The sequence below is a fragment of the Elgaria multicarinata genome, chromosome 7 (genome assembly GCF_023053635.1).
Source record: "Elgaria multicarinata webbii isolate HBS135686 ecotype San Diego chromosome 7, rElgMul1.1.pri, whole genome shotgun sequence".
Lineage (NCBI taxonomy): Eukaryota > Metazoa > Chordata > Lepidosauria > Squamata > Anguidae > Elgaria > Elgaria multicarinata.
Genome location: NC_086177.1, coordinates 56,778,663 through 56,800,011, shown reverse-complemented (window position 1 = coordinate 56,800,011; position 21,349 = coordinate 56,778,663). Strand labels below are relative to the sequence as shown.

At 40.6% G+C, this 21,349-nt stretch overlaps 1 protein-coding gene across 9 annotated transcripts in view; it reads right to left on the bottom strand.

Moving 5' to 3' along the window:
* GREB1L (GREB1 like retinoic acid receptor coactivator) overlaps positions 1-21,349 on the bottom strand; it is a 204,176-nt gene that overhangs the window by 99,479 nt on the left and 83,348 nt on the right. For 6 of the 9 annotated variants that reach the window (XM_063130616.1, XM_063130622.1, XM_063130623.1 and 3 more), the window contains exons 2-4: positions 20,003-20,102; positions 1,289-1,460; positions 947-1,144 (exon numbers count right to left, since the gene is read on the bottom strand). In XM_063130616.1, coding sequence (XP_062986686.1) covers positions 947-1,144; positions 1,289-1,457 — 367 coding nt within the window. In that variant the 5' untranslated portion in view covers positions 1,458-1,460; positions 20,003-20,102. Of the gene's footprint in view, positions 1-946; positions 1,145-1,288; positions 1,461-20,002; positions 20,103-21,349 lie in introns of those variants that run through there. The other 3 variants (XM_063130619.1, XM_063130625.1, XM_063130624.1) reach the window with 3 other exon arrangements.

The window sequence follows — 21,349 nt, the reverse complement described above, 5'->3', positions numbered from 1 at the left end:
GCACTAGACTGGAGATATATAATCACCTTTCATTTTATCTGTCAATACATAGACTTGAATGGTTCATCTTAATGTAGAAACTTTTGAAGCCATGGTCTCAAGTACAGGTGGAGAACTTGTGGCTGTCCAGATCTCACGGGACTACAAATCCCATCAGTCCCAGCCAGCATGACTAATGGTTAGGAATGATGATAGTTACCGTCCAGAAACTTCTGGAGTGACATGTGTACACCCCGTTCATGGCTAAACCATTTTGAAGAAAAGTTTATTTTTGTTTAAGGAAAGTATTGCTTCACAAGTTCTGCATTTTTAAAAACAGTGAAATCAGTTTCTAAAATTAATAAGGATTATGAAACACTTTGTAAACGAAAACGACAAACCTAAAATTTATTGATTCCCAAAAATATGATTTACAGCAGGCTGTGTATTCTACCATAAACACTTCCTAAAATTCCCCTCGAGGAATTCAGTATTTTGAGCTGTTTCCAATATTGCTTGTTTCCCAACTTTGAATTGTAGAAAGATTCAGACTGCAATCTTGCCTCCAGTTTACATGGAAGCAATTCCTATTCAGACTGAATGAAAGTTATAGGATCACAGTGTTTGTTATATGTTAACAGAACAAAGAGTGTTATGGCACCTTGAAGAGAATAAAAATTATTATGCAATGCTACTATCCTATAACAATTTATCTAGGAGTACAACCCACTGAATTCAGTGCAACTTACTTCTGAGGAGACACATATAGGATTGCACTGTTAGTCTTTAAGGTGCATTATGACTCTTCGTTGTTTTGCTGCAACGAACTGAAAGGTTTACCTGTCTCGAAATTCTTATAATGTTATCATAAGCATAGATTAATTCTTATTTCTTTCTTATGTACGCCCTTTGCCAAAGTAATATTCTAACTGAGGTTAAGTTTTAGATAAGGAAGGCTTAAACCAACCATCAGTAGTGCAAGACCCTTCTGGGGCTGGTTTTTGTGCGTACGGGATTGGTGGGCTACTGGAATCAGACATATCTTCCTCCTCCTCGTCTTCCTCCATTTCATTAATAATTTGGCTAGTGGAAAAATCCAAGCTTCCATTCTGGGTGTAACGATGCATTAATTCTTTGTCCAGCTCTTCCACTTTTGGTTTCACATCTAGAATGTATTATAAAAAGACAACATACTTGCATGTAAGTATTAGCAGAAAGAAATACTTATGGAAAGGTTTATTTTATTTTTTAAATGAAAGATGCATAAGACTTTGTCTAGTGTAAAAAGGGCAATGAAAATATGCCATACTTTCTTGGTTACCTTCCGGCGAAACAGGAGGCTGGTCAGGGTCGAGATAGAGCTGGGAGAAGATGGGCCGAGGAACAACGCTGTTACATCTTAGAGAGGCCTCTATTGAGTTGTGAAGGGCTTCTTCAAAACGGGCTGATTTCAGTTGCCCAGCATATGAATTCCCCATGATCTGGAAAACAAATTAAAAGGGTTGACAAGAGATTTAGGGTTAAATATGCAGACACACATCCTTTCATTATGGGAAACAAGAAATGAGGAATGAACGAACGTTTTGCACAGTGCCCAGATGAGGGATAAAATATTAGCAGTGGCAAAGAAAACCATAAAAATAAAATCAGCATCTTGGAAAAGCACTCTTTGTTCTCGTTTTTGTTTAAATCTGCCAGTTTGTTTTTCACTGGTGGAGTTCTTCACCATCAAGTACTCTAAGGTATCTATTTGTACAACAGCGGCCTTTTACAAAAACAGTAAAAAGGTTCATTTCAGATTCCAGCTGGGGTGTTGGGAGCATTCAGCAAAGACAAAGGGCCAGCTTATAGATACATTCAAGGTTAAAAAGTAAAAACACCATCTATTTTAAGCACATTTCTCTTTTTTATATTATTTTCTATGTTTAATTCTTCAGGAAAATTTGATTGGAATTCTGTTTTGGCTGGACTAACTTGCTATTCAAACTGAAGCACCACAGAAATGTCAATGACATGGAGATTAAAAAGATGATGTGTCTGGGAAAGTACAAATCCTGCTTAATTTCCCCCCAATTGTTATCAATGTTCTTTTCAGAACTGTCAACTCTCTCCCACTGACAGCAGGTTTGAAACTACTGAGGAAATGAATAGAGGGAAATGAAGATGCCCTGGAAACCAGGAATGATGAGATACTTTTCTGAGAACAGATTCCCAGACAAATCCAGGAAAATTCACACCAACTTCTAAAGGCTCTCCAGAAACAATCAACCTGAATAAGAGTTTTGATGCTGAAAGGAGAAACTGGCACATCACAGGGCTTCACTATCCCCCTCGCTTCTGCTCTCGGTGTTTTGCCCATTAATCTGAGAAGATTCACAGGAACATAGGACTCTGTATTATACAGAGTCAAGCCATTGGCCCATCTAGTCCAGTATTATCTACTTTTGACTGTCAGAGGCTCTCAAGGTTTCAAGCAGAGAACTTTCCTAGCCCTAGCTGAAAACGCTGTGGAATGAACCTGAATGCAAAGCATGTGCTGTACTACTGAGCTACGGACCAAGTTCCAAATGTATTTCCTTCCTTACCAATGCCACTCCTCAGCTATCCCTTTGAACACATACTCCAGTTCCCATCTCTATTTATTACCAAGACAATGCAGTATTCTCAGCTGCCCCTGTGCAGCCCTTATTCTAACCAGAAGTGAGTGAGAGATGGTGTAGTGGTAACTTCTGAAGTGCATGAGCTCAACAAGACAGTTCCCACAGGCACTCCCCAAGGAGAGTCCAGAAATGAAGGCAGCTGTGTTGATCCTTCCCTCTCTCTGTCCTGATTCACACATAACAACAGCCTATACTATGGGTTGCTGCCTTACCCAGAGTTTACCCATGAGTTGTGTGCCAGATGATCACACAAAGTACAGGTTGATTTTTTCAATTCCTGGGTTGCTTGATTCACTCCTCCTTTGCCCACTCTCTCCATGTATCCCAAATGCTTATGCAGTGCTAGGATGTAGAGTGACATATTTCGGGGGCTGGCTCTTGCCACCGCCTCTGTAGCCTACGGTTCTCAGTTCGCACGTAACAACAATCAAGAATTAAAACAACTCAAAGTTCATAACCTAACAAGCTATACTTTATTCTACACTAATTTGTATAATCCCCTTTTAAAGCCATCCAAATTGGTGGTCATTACTACACCTTGTGGTAGTGAATTCCATTGTTTAACTATGTGCTCTGTGAAGAAGTACTTCCTTTTATCTGTCCTGATCTCTAACATTCCATTTCATCAAATGACCCCAGGTTACAGGAGAGGGAGAAAAATGTATCCATATCCACTTTCTCACACCATACATATATGCAAATGCAAATGGATTTGTGCTAAATTCCTAGTAATTCTGAATTGCTAGAAGTCTTGGATATGATCCAGTCAAAATTTTATTAAGAATATCATTTAATTCAGTGGGAGACATTACTTCCTCACACACAAGTTTTTAAACAGTGTAGTCTGGGCTGGCACATTCCCTAAAAATGCTATTACTAGAAATTCAGCAGCTTTGCGATAGGCATATTTTTGTTCTTTTTTCAAACATGTAAGTGTGATACAAATTGTTAATATTTTTGCTAATACTATGTCAATCTAATAACAAGTAAACATTTTAAGTCCAAGGTAAGCTTTTTCACTGCACCAGTAATTCTGTCATGATACCAAAGGAACAACATAAAATGGTTTTCTGGTTTCATAGAATAACATACAGCTAAACATTTTTCACCAAAAATCTTTAAAGTTCACTCAAGGATAGTCTTTGCAACGCAAGCTGATTTATATTTTAAATAGTTTAGTTTGAAGATATGATCTACTACACCTCCTATTATAATTAATACGCCTTTCCACTGAAAGAACCTTCAAGCCAAGTAAAAGTTTACAACATCATCAGGGATAATGACACGCTGAACGTAATTTATTAGCATCTAATTCTGCTACTGAAATATTCTGTACCCATTCCAACAATATACTGTAACTGTAATCCTCAGGCAGATTTTCCAAGTGCTCTTCCAGACTGCCATGGATGGCAAGCCCCATTTATTTTAACAAGATACTGGATTATAATAACTTGCATTTCTTTCTTTCTTTCTCTTACTTTCTTTCGTACCCTATCTTTCCACTAAGAAAAGGGACATCAAGGCAGCTACAATCACAAGAAATAAAAAATACAATAAAAATTGTATTTTATTATTATTATTAAAACAATAATAAAATACATTAAAAACACAGTTAAAAAACACACAATAACAAAACAAAACAGCACCTAACCCAACAATGACCAACTGCCAATGGCCTATCGAAAGGCCTGCCAATAGAAAGAAGGAGCCAACCTAGCTTTTCACAGAAGGGAGTTACATAGCCTGAGAGCCACCACCAAGAAGTCCCCCTCTCAATCACTATTGTTATTGTTATATAATTAGGTGACACAGGAGGGGGGGAAATTATTATTCCCAAAAGACTAATGTTAGCCTCTTCCTTTAGTATCAGAGAAATTACACCATTGCATAATATAACCTTTTTGTTTCCATGACACTTAGATGAACATACCTGTCCTGCTATGGCTGAATCAGACTCAGCTTTCCAGCAAATTATGGGGGAATCCAAAAGGCAAGGCAATAAAGCAGGCAAATGGTCATGCACAAAAGTCCCAGTCCTGTATGGGATCAGGCAAAGGCAGAAGTGGTCCAGATACAGGTAAAGGTCAATGCACAGTTAAACAGCGAGTTACCATACTCAGTCCAGAAGCTGAGTCAAACTGGACCCCAAGGGCCAGTAGCGCAGAAGGTCAATCACAAGGCAAGGTCTGGAAAGTATGACGCAAGGACTGATGAGCATCATCACTCCAGAACTGGCTAGGCTAAAAAAGAAGACTTATATAGCCAGAGCTTTCTTTCTTTCTTTTTTTCAATTAATACTTTTATTTATTTTCCACAAAAAACAGACACATAAGGAAGGTACAAAAACAAACCAAAAAGAAACACTACAAACTATACAAACTACTACACCACACATACATCTAGTAAAATAAACACAATAGGCTATATTTCATTTAAAGTGATCTTCATGTCAGACGGCAAATATCCATTGTTTCTATATTACCAGGTACGAATTTCATAACAACAAGCTAATGTATATATATCAAAGACAAAGGTACAGATTATATATAAAACCCGCAAACAAATAAATCATCCTTTTGCTGTTCCTGTATATACTCAATAAAAGGTTTCCAGTCCAATACATATGAGGCTATTGTTATTTCATGTACTAGCGCCATTAATTTTGCCATCTCCGCCAATTCCATCACCTTGAGGAGCCATTCTTCCATTGTTGGTATTTGTGTTTTTTTCCAATATTGCGCACATAGTAGTCTTGCTGCTGTCACCATATGTTGAAGTAACAATCTTTTTTCTTTAAATTGATCATCCCTGAGTCCAAGCAAAAACAATTCTGGTTTCATTTCTATGTTTATCTTTTAAAAAATTTGCATTAATACATGTATTTTAACCCAGTATGCTTTTGCTCTTTTATACAAGACCACCACATATGATAAAAGGTTCCTTCTTGTTCTTCACATTTCCAACAGTCCCCCAAACAACCACTATACATTTTCGCTAACTTTGATATAGCCAGAGCTTTCTGAGCTACACCCAGGTCTCAGCTGCAGTGTGTTACTGTCCTACTCAGGAGGAGGACCTTGCTCCCAAGGGGTCTTCCTTTGCAATGGAGCACTCATTCTCAGAGGAGTTCTACTGGCCTGCCTCTTGAGGCAGCAACATTCTAAGGGGCAAGTTGATTGCCCAGCCTTTGCCTCAGAGCTGGAACTCCCCTCCTCCTGCAGGGACAGACCAGCGATGAACTCCTCTGAGGGCCCAGGCTCCTGAAATGGGTGGCTCCTTGGCATTATCTGCCTCTGGGAGCTGTTGCTCCTCCTCAGAGGAGGATTCAGTCAGCAGAAGAGCGACAATAGCATATTATATATTTCACTACTGATTTTGCTCCCTTCAAAGTAAACTTCCCATTTGTACTGTGGAACTAGGGGCAGTGGTTGCTAATAGTATTATGGGAAATGACACTAATTTGAAACATTAAAAAATAAAGCATTTCACAAGAAATCAATCAATTCATTTTAATAACAAGGTTTATTTGTCTTTTCAATTAAAAAAATGCCTTGGTGTTCCACTACGAAATATTTTTAGCCCTGTTGTTTCAGAAGAACAAATAAAATTGAACTTGTAATTTGCAACCAAAGCTATGATCCTGAGCATACTTGAAATTAGTCCTCTTGAAATAAATGTTGATTACTTTCAAATGAACCTGTTCAACTACCAGAGGATGACACATTTTGCTTTATAGAGTACCAATAATTAAATCCAGAAAAAGGGATAAATTGGTGAGCAATTTAAAAGAAAACAACGTCTCTTAGATTATCATGGCAACTAACAAGCTACTTATGAGAAGCTTGTGCCATATGTCACTCTGTGCATCAAGCCTATTAATACAACAGCTTGCTACTAATGTGACCTTCTATTTTACCATCATTCTGGTTCTCTTGCTTTTCAAGGATTTGTCTTGTCTATTCAACCCAGTCAACCTGAGAATTATTCAAGTCTTCTAAAAATAAACGTATGGTCTTTTAAACATTTAGGAAGCCAGTACTGGACAGTACTCTCTAAAAAACTCAAATATTGATGTCAAATATATCTTATTTAAACTGCCATTTCTATGAAGCTTTATTTAATGTTCACCATATCACTACTAACAATTAATTTTTTAATTGTTAAAAAACAATTTTAGTGGCAAATCCATCAGCCAGGTTGTATAGTGAGATAGTTTTTATTTTAAAAATGCATAGTCACTGTCCTTAAGGTATTTAATCAACAGATCAAGTAGCACATGCACATTTACAACTAAAAGTGTATCTTTTTAATCTGTCCATCAAATGACAGATTTATAAGGACAGCATTGAAATAATAAAATGAAACTTGCTTGTGTCTGTAACTATCAGGAAGAGATAAACATCAAAAAGTAAGGACAGCATGCCCAAACCAACCATAGTCCGTTGCTTTTTCCTCTGCTACGTAAGCATCTCAATAGTGATGAGAACAGCATTCTCATCGCAATGAGAATATTTACCTGGTGCAAGATCAGTCACACTAAAGGCATCTTCCATGCAAGAGGCAACACAAGATGCTAGAACCACAAATCATCAAGGTTCAGTCTAAGAACAAGTTTTCAACACTTTGCTCAGTCCTAGAATGTTGATGTAAAAAGAAAGAGAGAAAATCCAAGAATATATAAAGTGCCTTTCCTGCACCACTGGATAGCCATTGGATTTGGGAATTGAGCTTTCATGTAAGAGGGTGTGGCTTCCAAAGCAGGCTTTAGCCCAACACATATTAAGAAATTAACTGATAGTTAGAACTGCAACAGCTGGTCGCACAAATAGTTAGGATGCCACAACAATACGTCACTTCCTTTTACTCTCCTTTAGTAGAAAAGTCAGCCAGTTAGATCAGTGGTTCCCAAAGTGGGTGGTACTGCCCCATTGGGGGCGGTGGGATTGCATAGGGGGGCGTTAAGAGGCAAGGGGGCGGCAGGGGGCGTTTGAGGTGGTTTTTCCCGAGAAGTGCCTCTCCAGGTCTTAAAACCCAGGGACATTTTTATGGGAGAAGGCAGTTTGGTCCCAAGCCATATAGGGGAAGAATCCACACATGTATTAATACTGTTTAAGAAGAGTCCTTTTAACGGTGAATTGAAATGTTTCAAAAGCACCAAAACACTAATGAAGAGACATACCCTGCTTGGTGTGCCCCGCCAAGCCGCGTTCGCTCTCTTTTCCCTCCCTCCCTTGGCAAGCCTGAGGTGGGTGCTTCCCATTTAAAGGGGCCATGCGCAGTATGGCCCCTTTTTCATTCTCAGCTCCTCAGCTCAGCTCCTCCGCCCGGCTGCCGCTGCTCAGCCCAGGCGCCCAGACCAACAGGATCCAGAGGAGCGTGGCCCCTTTAAACGGGAAGCACCCGCCCCAGGCTTGCTGAGGGAGGGAAAAGAGAGCAAATGCTTCTGTTTGCTGCCGGAGTGGCGGGGCACACCAAGCAGGGTATGTCTCTTTATTAATGTTTTGGTGCTTTTGAAACAGTTCAATTCACTATTAAAAGGACTCTTCTTAAACGGTATTAAAACATGTGTGGATTGAGGAGGGTCTTGTTGGCAGCACGGCTCCAGACAACTTGGGCTGATGGAGCGCCTCTCCCGGCCTGACCTTCCCAAATATACTACACTCATAATCTCCTGTGATATCTAATATTCTTGCTAAATGACTATCAGACTTTGAAAAGATGATATCGCTAGATCAAGTTCATCAATTATGTTTAACTGAATAAACTAAAAAAATGTAATTGGATTTTGAATAAATATTCAATTAATTGTTACTATTTTGAATTTTATTGTTATTATCTTCCTTAATGGGTCGCTGAAAACCGCTATTCTGAATAATGATTTTTACAGTATAGAGTAGGGGGCACTGGGCATGAGTTTGTGGAACCAAGGGGGCGGTTACCTGAAAAAGTTTGGGAACCACTGAGTTAGATCATCCTTTTGCATAGTCACTTTAACATTCTGCAATATCCAATTGTCCATACACATAATTGCCCATTCATTTAAATATGCCCTGAACGTATGAGATTGTGTTGTACTGAGTTAGACCATGATCTGTTCCAACTAGATAATGCCGTTTCTCCAAGCTGCTTTCCGGGGTTTCAGGGAGGGTCCTTCACCAGCTTGCTACTTGAGATCCTTTAACTCAGTGGTTCCCAAACTTTTTCAGGTAACCGCCCCCTTGGTTCCACAAACTCATGCCTAGTGCCCCCTACCCTACACTATAAAAATCATTATTCAGAATAGCGGTTTTCAACGACCAACTAAGGAAGATAATAACAATAACATTCAAAACAGTAACAATTAATTGAATATTTATTCAAAATCTAATTACATTTTTTTAGTTTATTCAATTAAACATAATTGATGAACTTGATCCAGTGATATCGTCTTTTCAAAGTCTGATAGTCATTTAGCAAGAATATTAGATATCACATTTAGTAACTAGGGTAGAGTACCTCACGATTCTGTAAATTCTTAATGTGATGGATGGGCTTGATGAAGTGATACCAGTTTCCCAATGTCTGGTTTAACGTCACTTAACATGAGTTTTAAATCACCATGTTTAGTAATCTGGAGTCAATTTCTTTGCTTGGAGAGAAGTAGGCAGACCACACTAAAACCACATTCCACCAAATATGATATTGGAAATGCAACCAGGAGCTTCTGAACCGCTCTCCATAGTGCAGGATAGCGATCTAAAATTTCCTTCTGTAACCAAAACTCCGGGTACAGAAAAGACCACCTCGAGCACCCCCCTGCCGCCCCTTTGCCTCTTAGCGCCCCCCGCTGCCCCCTTGCCTCTAAATGCCCCCTATGCAATCCTACTGCCCCCAAGGGGGCAGTATTGCCCACTTTGGGAACCACTGCTTTAACTGAAGGTACAATACATGCAAAGCGTGTACCCTCGCACTGAACTATTGGCCCTGTCTCTTCTGCTCTTATTATTTCTGGTGGTATCATGGAAATCACAGTATCGCATCTGATCTGAAGCACAAAGGCAATAGTAATTCCACATGTGGATCAATATTTATATTGATTGCATTGAATTCCCATTTGTTTTGGAGGTCAGGTTTCTATAGGTTCAGAAGAAACATTGTATGAGGACATAAATGCCTATGAATAATTTATTTGCCAATAGGGAAGTATATAGACTCTCTTTTCAAAATGTGTCTGGGTAGATAATGTTAAATCAACGTGGGCAAAGAAAAAAGAAAAAGAAAAAAACAACATAAGGAAAGAATGATTGTCTCTGCAAAATTAGTAAAGAGGACTGGGCCCCTCTCATTTTATCCTTCTTCCTCTTTGTAACAGGTATCAATGGCACTAAATAAATAAATGCAATGCGAAGGAAAACCAAGCTTTTAAAAGAAATATCAGTATAGAACATAAACCACTTTGGAAGACTGATATATTCCCATTATTTTCCATCCAGTATTTTCAAGTGATGTTTAAAATATGAACACAAATTAGAAACATACTAGCACAGATATGATGAATACAAAACCATTATGGTGGTTTTATCATCATTCATAGAGATGTCATGTTTGTGGACCCTACAGACAGCACATAGTAATACAGTATGTGTGAGAGTGCACAGGTGTTTGCCCAGGTAAGAAAGCAGTGACAGGAATCCTCAAGGCTTGCCCAAAATAATGGGAGCACTTTTCTGTTCCTGAATGATCCTAACCTAGGGCGTTACTAGACGGGGCTCTAGCGCGCGTTACCTTCCGCAGTCACGTCGAGGCTTCCAGATGACGTTCACCAGGGTCGGCCGTTATCCTGCGGTGAAGCCTCTTTCTCCCGACTTTAAAAAAGTGAGTTTTAGTGCGCCTTTTCCTGCCGTCCCGCGGTAATTCGGAGTACGTGTGGGAGGATGTGAGGTCACTGTGGTCTGCACTGGGCAGGAAAAGGCATGCTAAGGGGGAGTGGTCAGCGGCTTCGGTCAAGCCGCCTCCGCCATTTGCGCCCAGTCCGCCAGCTGGGGCAGCGCGGCGGAGCGGCGTTTTTTTTTTATTCCCCCAGTGACAGTTTGCACAGGAACGGAGGAACGGAAAAGTGGCTGGTGACTCCTTGCGGTGGGCAGCTATCGTGGCCGCATAATGGCGGTGCTGTACGCTGCCTGTTAGTGTGGGTACCAGGCTGGCAGAGGGCAGAGCTGTTTGTGGGCTGCTGCCATGTGGGTTGGCTCCTTGGGATGTGGCACAGGGCACAGAGGCGGTCATCGCCGCCGACACCTCAGAGGCATGATGGGAGATGTAGGCACAGAGTGCCCATGCAGACAATTGACCTCGGGTCATATTACACCCACCACGACCCCCATCAGGAAGTGAGCGCATCAATGCCCTCAACAGCACCAGCAGCACTTCAGCTGGCACTGGCACTGCTGCCGCCGGCTCCGCCGCCGCCGCTGGGGCTGGTGGCGGCATCGCTGACGGCTGCGCAAGTTTGTGGTCTTTCGGACTTGCACAAACCGTGCAGCGAGCGGAAAAAAAAGCCGCGGCAATCAGGCCGGTGTGGCTGCGCAACCGTGCTCGCGGCGGCAGCAGCACAACCGGCGCAAACTTCCGCCACAAATCGAAGGCAGGTGTGGATGATGTGTCACGGCTGAACGGGAAAAGCCGCTTTCACCACTCCTCAACGACGGAACACCCGGTAGGTCTAGCAAAGCCCCTAGTGTAACCGCCAAACCAGCAAAACTGGATTCTAAAGTATCTCCACTGGAAGACACTTCAGAACCTCTCCAAATGTACAATATATACATGTGGAAAGGGAAGGCAGGACTATTGTGATGGCTCCACCCTCGACTTTCACAACTACTGCCTGAAAAAATACACATTTTTATGCAGTCAGGATCCTTGACTGCAGGGTCCCTGATCATGTGGAAAGCTGGTACCATACAGGTCTTTGCTTTTCAGACCTTCAGGAGGGCCAGCAGAGCATGCAAAATTGGGGATAAGACAAGCAGCACAGTCCCTTTCTCCACATGTACATCTTCCACAAAGTTACATAGAATTCAATGGTGTCCAGTAAAGTAGTATCCTCAGGGCAGTCAGGGGTAGAGGAAACAGATGTCCTTACACGTACCCGATTGTTAGCCGCCTCAGACATTTCTATTGAGAGGCAGTGTAGAAATGTTTGAAATGATTATTCCTATGCATGTTTAGATAGGGAAAACATGAGAAAAAAATCCCAAAATACTACGTTAGTGCATAGACAATTAATACACATTCATAACTGAATTTATATGATTAACAATATGTATGAATCGCTTATTTCTAGACAATGTACGAAACAATACGGCAGAAAATATTGTACTCAAATACTGTCTATTACTACTGTACACTGCAAGATTACCTTTCTGGGAATGCCTGTTGAAACAAGTATGTTTGTAGTAGTTGCCAAAAACCTACAAGGATCAGCCAGATTTGTACTGGTAGGGAGTTCTATGGATGCCACAGAAATTACAATTCTCAAAAGAGTAATGTGAAGATAAGTGCTCTAAGTCACTTTTCCTAAAACTGCTGTTTCCTAATAGACTGTTCATTGATCATAGCTCCCCACATGTCCACTGTGCGTTTAAGAATGTGCTTCTCCTCTTCATTCTGTATTATATGGCAGCTTTCCTCAACCTGGTGCCCTTCAGATGAGTTGGACTACAGCTCCTATAATTCCCAACCAGCATGTTATATGGCTGACTGTGGACACCGTTGTAATATTACCTATATCTCTATAGCAAACAATGCCTGCATAGAAATATAAAGTGGTCATAAATATTACTGCCTTACTATAGCATTCATTTGTGAGTGGATTTCACAAGAAGTGTAAAGCAGACAAATTGATGGCTGTACCTTTGGACGGTAGGAAATAATTGTCACATTTAGAATTATTCCATCCAACCACTTTAATGACCTGTGCCTGTTACTTACAATTAGTAATACAATTAACAGTTTTTATAACTTCACGTATCTACTGATCCATTGCTTTAAAGCATAGCTATCAATTATGTAACTATCTTTGCAAGCACATCCTCCCTACACATGTCTAAGCATGCTGTTTTCATAACCTAGTTTTCAGTCAGTTAGTAAAATCTGGTTCAAATCTAGAGTGAGATCAGGTCGGTAAAATTCAGTACAGTTTAATGGGGAAATTTGCTTCTTTTGCAGTCTTACTTCAAACACGATGATAATTTGTTGTATAGGAAATCCAAAAAATAACACATATCGCACCTAATTTAATTCCCATACTACATTTCTTATCTAACTCTCTTAGGGAAATTCTCATTGGCTGCATTCAGACAACACAATAGTCAATGTTAAGTTAATAGCCAACTCCATGGTTCATTTTCGAGGCGGTACTCCCCACATGACATGATTATAATCAACCGTGGTGTGGATTAAGGCCAGCGTCAAGTTGACTGTTAGTCAACGGTGTGTTTGATTGACACATTCCTGACCTCTCCCCCCCTCAGTCCGCCTGCTGGTATCCCATCAGCCATTGGAAGTTCTGCCGGCTGGACTAGAGCGGCAGCTGCTGCTTTGGTCACTCTTGCCAGGGGACTTTGTAGTCGCCAAAAATAATTGTGTACAACGAAATAGTCAGCAGTGCCCGACACACAACACAATAATCAATGGTTGTTCAAATAGTCAACTCTGCACAGAGTTAGTTATTTGAGTTGGTTATTTTGGCTGAATAACCAACCATGGTGTGAAAAAGTCCTGAAAAATGACACAATAACCCACCGTTGACTATTTAACCCACCATTGGTTATCTTGTCATCTGAACCCAGTCACAGTCACTCACAGAAATCCTATTCCAAGATCAAATGTCACAAGAAATGTACATAAAAATAGGAAAAGGAAAAGGGTGAACTCACAGTGAATACTATAAATGAGAATGTTATATAACATATCAGCAGTGCTACTCTATCATCAACATCAGAATTTCTGGTCTATTGCCTTTTTGTCGTTTAGCAAATATTGACCATTAAATGGTGTCCTGCTTTTGTGTGACAAACAATTAAGTCAACTTATTTTAGGGCACAATCCTATGCATGTTTAGACAGACAAAAGCCCTATAACCCTCAGCATCGTTCTAGCCAGCCATCCTGCCTGGGGCATGCTAAGAATTGTAGGACTTTCTGCAGTCTAAACATGCATAGGCTTGCAACCTTAAGGACATTAATTGAACTTGTCAGGGACTCCTCCACACCCATCCCAGCAAAGTACATCCCAGCAAAGTACATGGGGCTTTTCTGAGGCCCAGAAAAGCCCCATGGCCATTGCCAATGAGCTGTGACTGCCTTCACGGCTCCACAGACTTGTGGTTGCCCCAGCAGTTGAGCCAGCATCTTGGTTAGTGGATGATTAGCTGAACAAGGAGGGAGTGGGAAATTATGGTTCCATTGCTATAGCAATGGGGACACCACCACTTGCAGCCCAAGTCCCAGATGTTTCGTAGAAGCAAACCCAGGAAGGGCATATATGTCACACCTGTCTGCACATATTTAAAAACTAGATTGGGACTATGGAGAATTTCTCTGTCTCTCTCCAGGTACAACAAAGGAGAGAATGGGAAATATGAAGAACTCAGGTGATGTATAACTCCCCTCCCTGTATCTGAGGCCAAAGGCACAAGGGGAAGAAGGGGAAGATGGAAGAGACCTCTCCCATCACAAGGTCTTAGATAACTATGGCTGACAAAGGCCTTGTGACATAAAATACAAATAGTTCTTCCAACAAAAAAAATGTTTTTTTAAACACTCTTTTATTTTTCTGCTCTCTTATTTCTTGAATGTTCTTTTGCACACCCAACCAGAATGAAGAGACAAGATACTGGTATAGAGTAAACTAGGGCCACATTTTATTTAACTATTTATGTAAGAAGCAGTTTGCAGTGAGGGCCGCAAACTGTGAAAGGAGTGGTGTGAGGAGGCAGCTGTCCCTTAAGGATCTCTTTCTGCATCATGACAATGAGCAAGCCATCTGAGCCATGCTGTATGGCTTGAGTCCAGCCAGCCATCTCCTATCAAAGGAGACTCTTCCATCCCATAATACCGAAGGCTTTGAGTGTATTATGGTCAGGCCTCAAAGGGTGTTCCTTTCCCATCCTGGGTCCCAAAGCCGAAGGGATCAGTCTGGGAAACCGCTTTTTGCCATAATAATGCCTTTGGATTCTCACCAGAGAGTTCCTGTTTGCCTTTTCTCACACAACCCTGCCATCTGACCAACCTGTTTGAAATGGAACACAGCTCAATTCAATCTGACATGACAGTACAGGGTAGGCGAAAAATCCCTGCATCCCAAAGCCAAACAGGGAGCAGGTTAAACAATTCTTACCCTGCCCAGAAGCGAACAGCCATAAAGCCTGTACTGAGTGGGCGATGGGTTCCAAGCTGCCTGGAAAGAGCCTGGGGGGGCGGAGTGACCACTTAAATGACGCACCACTCCTCCCACATTGGCCAAGGTGTGACGTGATGACACCATGCGTGCACACATACAGCCACGCCTCCCCTCTACAGTGTTCCCTCAGCCTGTGAACTGCCCATCAAGTGCAGCCAGAAGGAAACAGCAATTTTCCAACACAATGATTGCTTGTGCCAGTGAGAGTGGAAAGACCTAGGGCCCTTCAGATTGTTAGCTACTGCAACAAGTAGCACACTTTCTTCTTTCAAACCACTTTCCCCAGCCACATGAAAAGAGCACCTTTGTGCCTTTTCTCTCTCCCTTCCACTCTCCAATTTGGGGGAGCTCCTGACTTGAACCCCATAAAAAAGCACAAATAAACATGTCAGGATTATTTTTTTGGAGGGGGGGGAAGAAAGGTGATGAACTTGGTACTTTGTGAATACATGTAGTTTTCCTTTGATTTGAGCATAAAACAGAAATTGTGTCTGTGATTAAAAGTAGGATAATACTAGGCTAGAAAGACCAATAGATTGACTCAGTATAAATCAACCATTCATATGTTGGAAAGAACATTTCAACAATTTTGACTAAGTTAATGGCTTGATCCCCTCCCTTCCTTTTTTGTTTGAACATTCAGTGCATTCTCTCTCTCTCTCTCTCTCTCTCTCTCTCTCTCTCTCTCTCTCTCTCTTTCACACACACACACACACACACACACACACTTCTATAGTTTTCTTTATATATATATATATATATATATATATATATTTCTACATTACTTAAACATACACATTACATTTCACATAAAACAACAACAACAACAACATACTGCATAATGTTGAATATTGAATACATAATATCTTATCTTAATAACATAATCAAAATTAACATACAAGTGCACCCCCCACCTCGGGATCTCATTCCTGATTCCAGAATCTCATACTTTCTTCTGCTGGTGGTTTCCCACTTCCTTTAGAAAACACAAATATTAGGAACTGTTTCCAAATTCCTTCAAAATCATTTGATTTAGCTATACCTCTTCTCCATTTAATATTACTTGTTAATTTATCATTAATAGCTATATCCCATACTTCTTTATACCATTCTTCAATAGAATATTCCCCTTGAATCTTCACACTTCTATAGTTTTCAATGAAAGGAAGAATGGTCATTTGGTGGCCAAGGGCCAGTGTTCTGCCTTTTAGAAATGCAGGTTCTTCCTTTCAACACCTACTCAAAGAGACAACAATCTAGCCAAAGTCAAGAACGTTTAAGTTCCATTCATGTCAATGGAAGAAAAGCAAACATATGGTCAACTCTCCCATTAAAATCAGATTATCCACTTTAAAGTCAATTGGATTGAAGAGTGTCCCAAGTCTCATGAGAATGAGGGAAAAGTCCCTTGGAAGTATAACTTGGGGAGTGAGAGTGTGCATGTGCTTCCATTCTGTAATTCAGTCCTGTATCGACCACACTACCAAAGCTGCAAGCATTTGGTAAAGGTTTCCATTTAATTTAGACAAAAGCAAGCATTTCTTAGATAAATCAGCCCCTTTTTTATTTTTGCTATCAGACTCATAAAACCTTTTCACAACACAGATTCTAAGAACACCCTTTAAGGTTTTAGGATGTTGCTTCTTTTACTATGTAACAAAATACACCCCCATGGTGTCTCATTGACCTCACTCAGCTGTCCTTTGACCTCTTCAATTGTTGTAACCTAACTTCAGGGCCCACAGAACTTGCCTCCCATATCAAAAAGGCTAATGTTGCTTCCTCCTAGCACCTGGTGAAACAAAATGCAAGGCATCCCCCTCCCCCTCTGCTCCAGATGTTCCCATCTAAAATCTTCCTGAAAGTTGGTTTGGTGTCTTGTGGTAACCAAAAAAGCGACAATTAGGACCTGGGCGATGGCAATGACCCTCTTGTTCTACTGGGCCTGAATGGCCTATTGGGCCTCCTGCCCCTAAGGATACAACAGGTCATAAAACAGGAATAGATCTTTGGCCTCCTGGAAACATTGCGGTATTTAAGTACAAGAAACAATAGGACTCCAATGTCCATCCAAAGTAAGTCAAGCCACTTCAACTGAGCCGTAGCCAAGAAAAGGGGAAGAGGTCACCCCCCTGTTAACTATTTTATTTATATTAATTTATTTGATTTATATTCTGTCCTTCCACACAAAGAGTCCAGGGCAGCTAACAGCCTATATAAGACAACATTAAAACTGTGGCTCTAAAATCAGGAGTATATAATACATACAACAAAAACTCAATACAATCAATAATAATATTTTTAAAAATAGAACATTTGCCAATACCCCCAAAGCCTTCTGGTGTCTAAATGACAATAGTGTGGGGAATAACTGAATCTCTACCAGATGGAAGTTCCATAGTGCAGGGGGGCACCACCAAAATGGCCCTGCCACTTGTGGTAGCCCCACAGGCCACATTCTTAAAGGAATCGCAAGAAAAGCTTCCCCATCCAATCTTAAATACAAGGGTGGCCAGTACTGGGGGGAGGTGGTTCTTAATGTACCTGAGTTATGAGCTGTTTAGTGCTTTGTCCACTACTACTAACACCTTGAATTGGGCCTTGTATCTGACTAGCAGCCAGTGCACAGATTTGGACACTGATGTGGCATGCTGACATCTCACTGCTCCTATCAACACATTAACAGCAGCATTCTGCACCAGCTGTAGCTTCCAAACTGTCTTCAAGGGAAGTCCCATGTAGATAGCATTGCAATACCCAAATTGGGAAGATATCAGAGCATGGACTACTGTTACCCTCTTTTTACTGAAACAGTCTGCACTTTCCCCTTCAATTTCATATACTGAATTTTCCATAGATGACTGCATATTTTATAATTCTGACAGAAAAGTGCAAAAATCATCCATTTTCATTAAATATTTGACTGAAATATATCACACCAGACTATTTGTACCAAAGTACATGCATTCCTAAATGGAAGCAACAAGTAGCATCTTCTATCACATTTTCATCCCTATAATAAGTCTTAGAGCAAGGGGTGGGCAGCTTGTGGTCCTCCAGACATTCTTGGACTGCAACTTCCATTAGCCCTGGCCAGTATGGCCACTGTAATATGATGGAAATTGTAGTCCAACTACAAATTCCCTGCCCCTATTTATAAAAATATGAGCTTCCTTCCCAAAGATAATAATAATAATAAAAATAATAATAATATTGTATCATTCTCAGTTGAAAGAATGCACAAAAGACACCACTACAGCTTTCAAACGCACCACCACATTGCTTTTAATTTCTGAATTGATGTCTTACAGTTGTAATAGACTTTATGTGAGCAAATAAATGGAAAATTAATCCAAACAAAATAGAAGTGTACCTGATCAAAGGGCCTGCTGGCTCAGTGGTAGGGGCTTGTGGTCTGGGAGTTCTCTTGGATCCAGCTCTACTACTGGATTCTCAGCTGGTAGTGGTGACCAGAAATGCTATGTGGGTGCCAAAGGCAAAGGTGGCACAGTCAAAATACAAAAATAAAAATAAAAATAAAAATGCCAGCATATTTTAGCTTAAATATCTTACAGCCAGTAACTAAGCCTTAGGAGAGGCACTTCAAGCTTTCCCCATGCAAATGCCAGGAAAACATGAAAGGTGTTTCTGAGGGAAAGGGGTGGAGCCAGTGGAAGGGGACATTGCAATCTGGGGAACCCCAAGGGCTGAATTGGGTCCCCAGGCATGCTGAATGTGGCCTGCAGGCTTGAGGTGCAACACCCCTGCTGAAATGTGTTCTTCATAGCGTCTGAAAACTATCTGGAAACAGCAGGTAGGGCTGAATACAGATCAATGTGGACTTTTGGGAGTATGTGACTCCTCCAGTAGATCAATTGCAAGGTTGTTGTTTTTCCTGGTTACTATTCAAAGTGCTAGTTTTCACCTTTAAATGGCTTAGGAGGACTTGCATACCTAAAGGGCAACCACATACTTGCCTGGATTCTAAGATCATCAGGAGAAGCCCTCTTACATGTGACACCAGAATCTGAGGCACAGTTGGTGGGAACGTATGAAAAGTTGTTCTTACTTGTGGCATCTAGTCGACTTACTCCAGGCCTAATTTTTTGGGGGGGGAGGGGGGTGGTTTCTCACTTTGGTTTCTTTCTTTTTTACTTTTGCTATTGTATTTTTGAGGTTGTACTTTTAAACATGATGTGGTTTTAAATTCATTTTAAATTCATTTTAAATTCATTTTAAGCCCCCCTGAGTGGTTTAATTTTTGAGCTTGGAAGGCAGAATATAAATATTTCAAATAATGAAATGAAATAAATAAATAAGATAAACTATATTTTCAACAGACTGACTTCAATAGATGATATTTATACTTCAATAGATGATATTCATATTATGATTACAAAACATCAAATAAAAGCCTTACTTGTGAGCTAGCCCCAACACCCTTTCCTTTAATTTCACATAACCACTAAAATAATTATCTTCATGCTTTTGTACATATTTATTTTAACATCTGAACACCTGAAACCAATGTGTCAGCACATAATAATGTGACTAGGAATAGTATGTGGTCCTTAAGGTTATAAATCTTGATGAAGTTATGGTAATTCCATCGAGACACGCACTAGCATAAGTGTGAAAGATCTGTGTGGGAAGGTGCTATAGCTCAGTGTGATAAAAGCACATGCTTTGCATGCAGAAGGTCCCAAGTTCCATCTCCAGCTTCTCCAGAAAGGACAAGGAAAAGAAGTTCACCTGGAACCCAGGAGAGCCGCTGCCAGTCTGTGTTGACAGTGCTGGGCTAGATGGACCAATGGTTTGATTCAGTATAAGGCAAAGTCCTATGTTCCTAATATCTCTGTACTGCAGTCACTTACGATCAATGCATAATCACAAAAGCTTTGTTCTGAATATGGAAATTACCCTACCTTCTCGTATTCCTTTCAACCTTTTTTAAATGCGTTCATGATGGACGATTGTTCAAAGTTATTCTGCCATTTGATCCAGATTGCTGACAGTTTTAAAGACCTATAAAATAATAACATGGTTTAAAATAATAGAGGAACAGGAAGATCCAAAACAATTATGTTTAACAACAAACATTTAAAGTGACCTTACAAAACCTCCATATGGCAAACCCCATTAGAAGCTACCCCAAATTTATAATTATATATTCAGGCATCAGTCCTATTCATACTTAGGCCTCAACTAGACTAGGGTTTTTTACAGCGATGATCTCATGATTTTATGATCACGAGATTGTCACCCTGGTCTACACGAGACGTGAGACATCATGCCTGCCATTTTGGTTTTTTTGTTAAAGTGGACGAAGTGCACGAGCGCTCATGCGAAAAATTGTAAAAAAAAATATTCAAAAAAATTACTTTCCCCAATCCACCCCACCCCACCCCCGATGGGCACAGAGCTCCTGAGGAGCTCTGCACCCCTTGCACAATTCCTGTCTCCTCGTATTTACTCGCGAGGAGCCAGGACAAACCGCAACGCCCAACCACATGAGATCAGCCCTAGACCACCAAAAAAGCGGGCTAGAAGTGTAGGGCGAAATCTCAAGGAAAGGGAGGGATCATCCCTCCCTGCTCCCGGGATCCCCTGTGCATCATGTGAATGCACAGGGATGATCCCCAGGATATCGCCCCGTCTAGCTATGGCCCCAATCTGGAGTGATCCCCTTTGGACTCAACAGGACTTACTATCAAGTAAACACATAGATAGGACTACTATGCACTAATTTATTGTCCTATATTTTAATAGATAAAACAATAGATTATGGTAGACTGGTAAACGGCAAACCCCTCAAAAGGGCTACTATAGCAGAAACTACAGTCTTTCACACATAATGTTGAAAGCCCTGAGAATGGAAAAAATGAATATCAAAGTCTAGTCTTAGAAATAAATTATATCTGGAAACTCAAGCCAAAACATATAGTACCCATCTCAATATCAGCTCCAGGGGTTACACACCAGGCTCCATGCAGTTTGGATTTCAAGTGGCTACCATATGGACATTCCTTTGTGACCATTTGGCCTAACATAGAAAGGACTGTCTCCAAATGCCCCAAATCAAAAATTAGAGAATACACATGTTTAACTTTTGTAAACTGCCCAGAGAGCTTCGGCTATGGAGAAATATAGAAATGTAATAAATAAATAATAATGTGGTAATTTCCTATTAAATACAAGGACATTTTCTCCAGATTTGTCATTTAGGCAAGATGTTCTTAAACATCACTTTACATTTTAGGATGAAGATTACC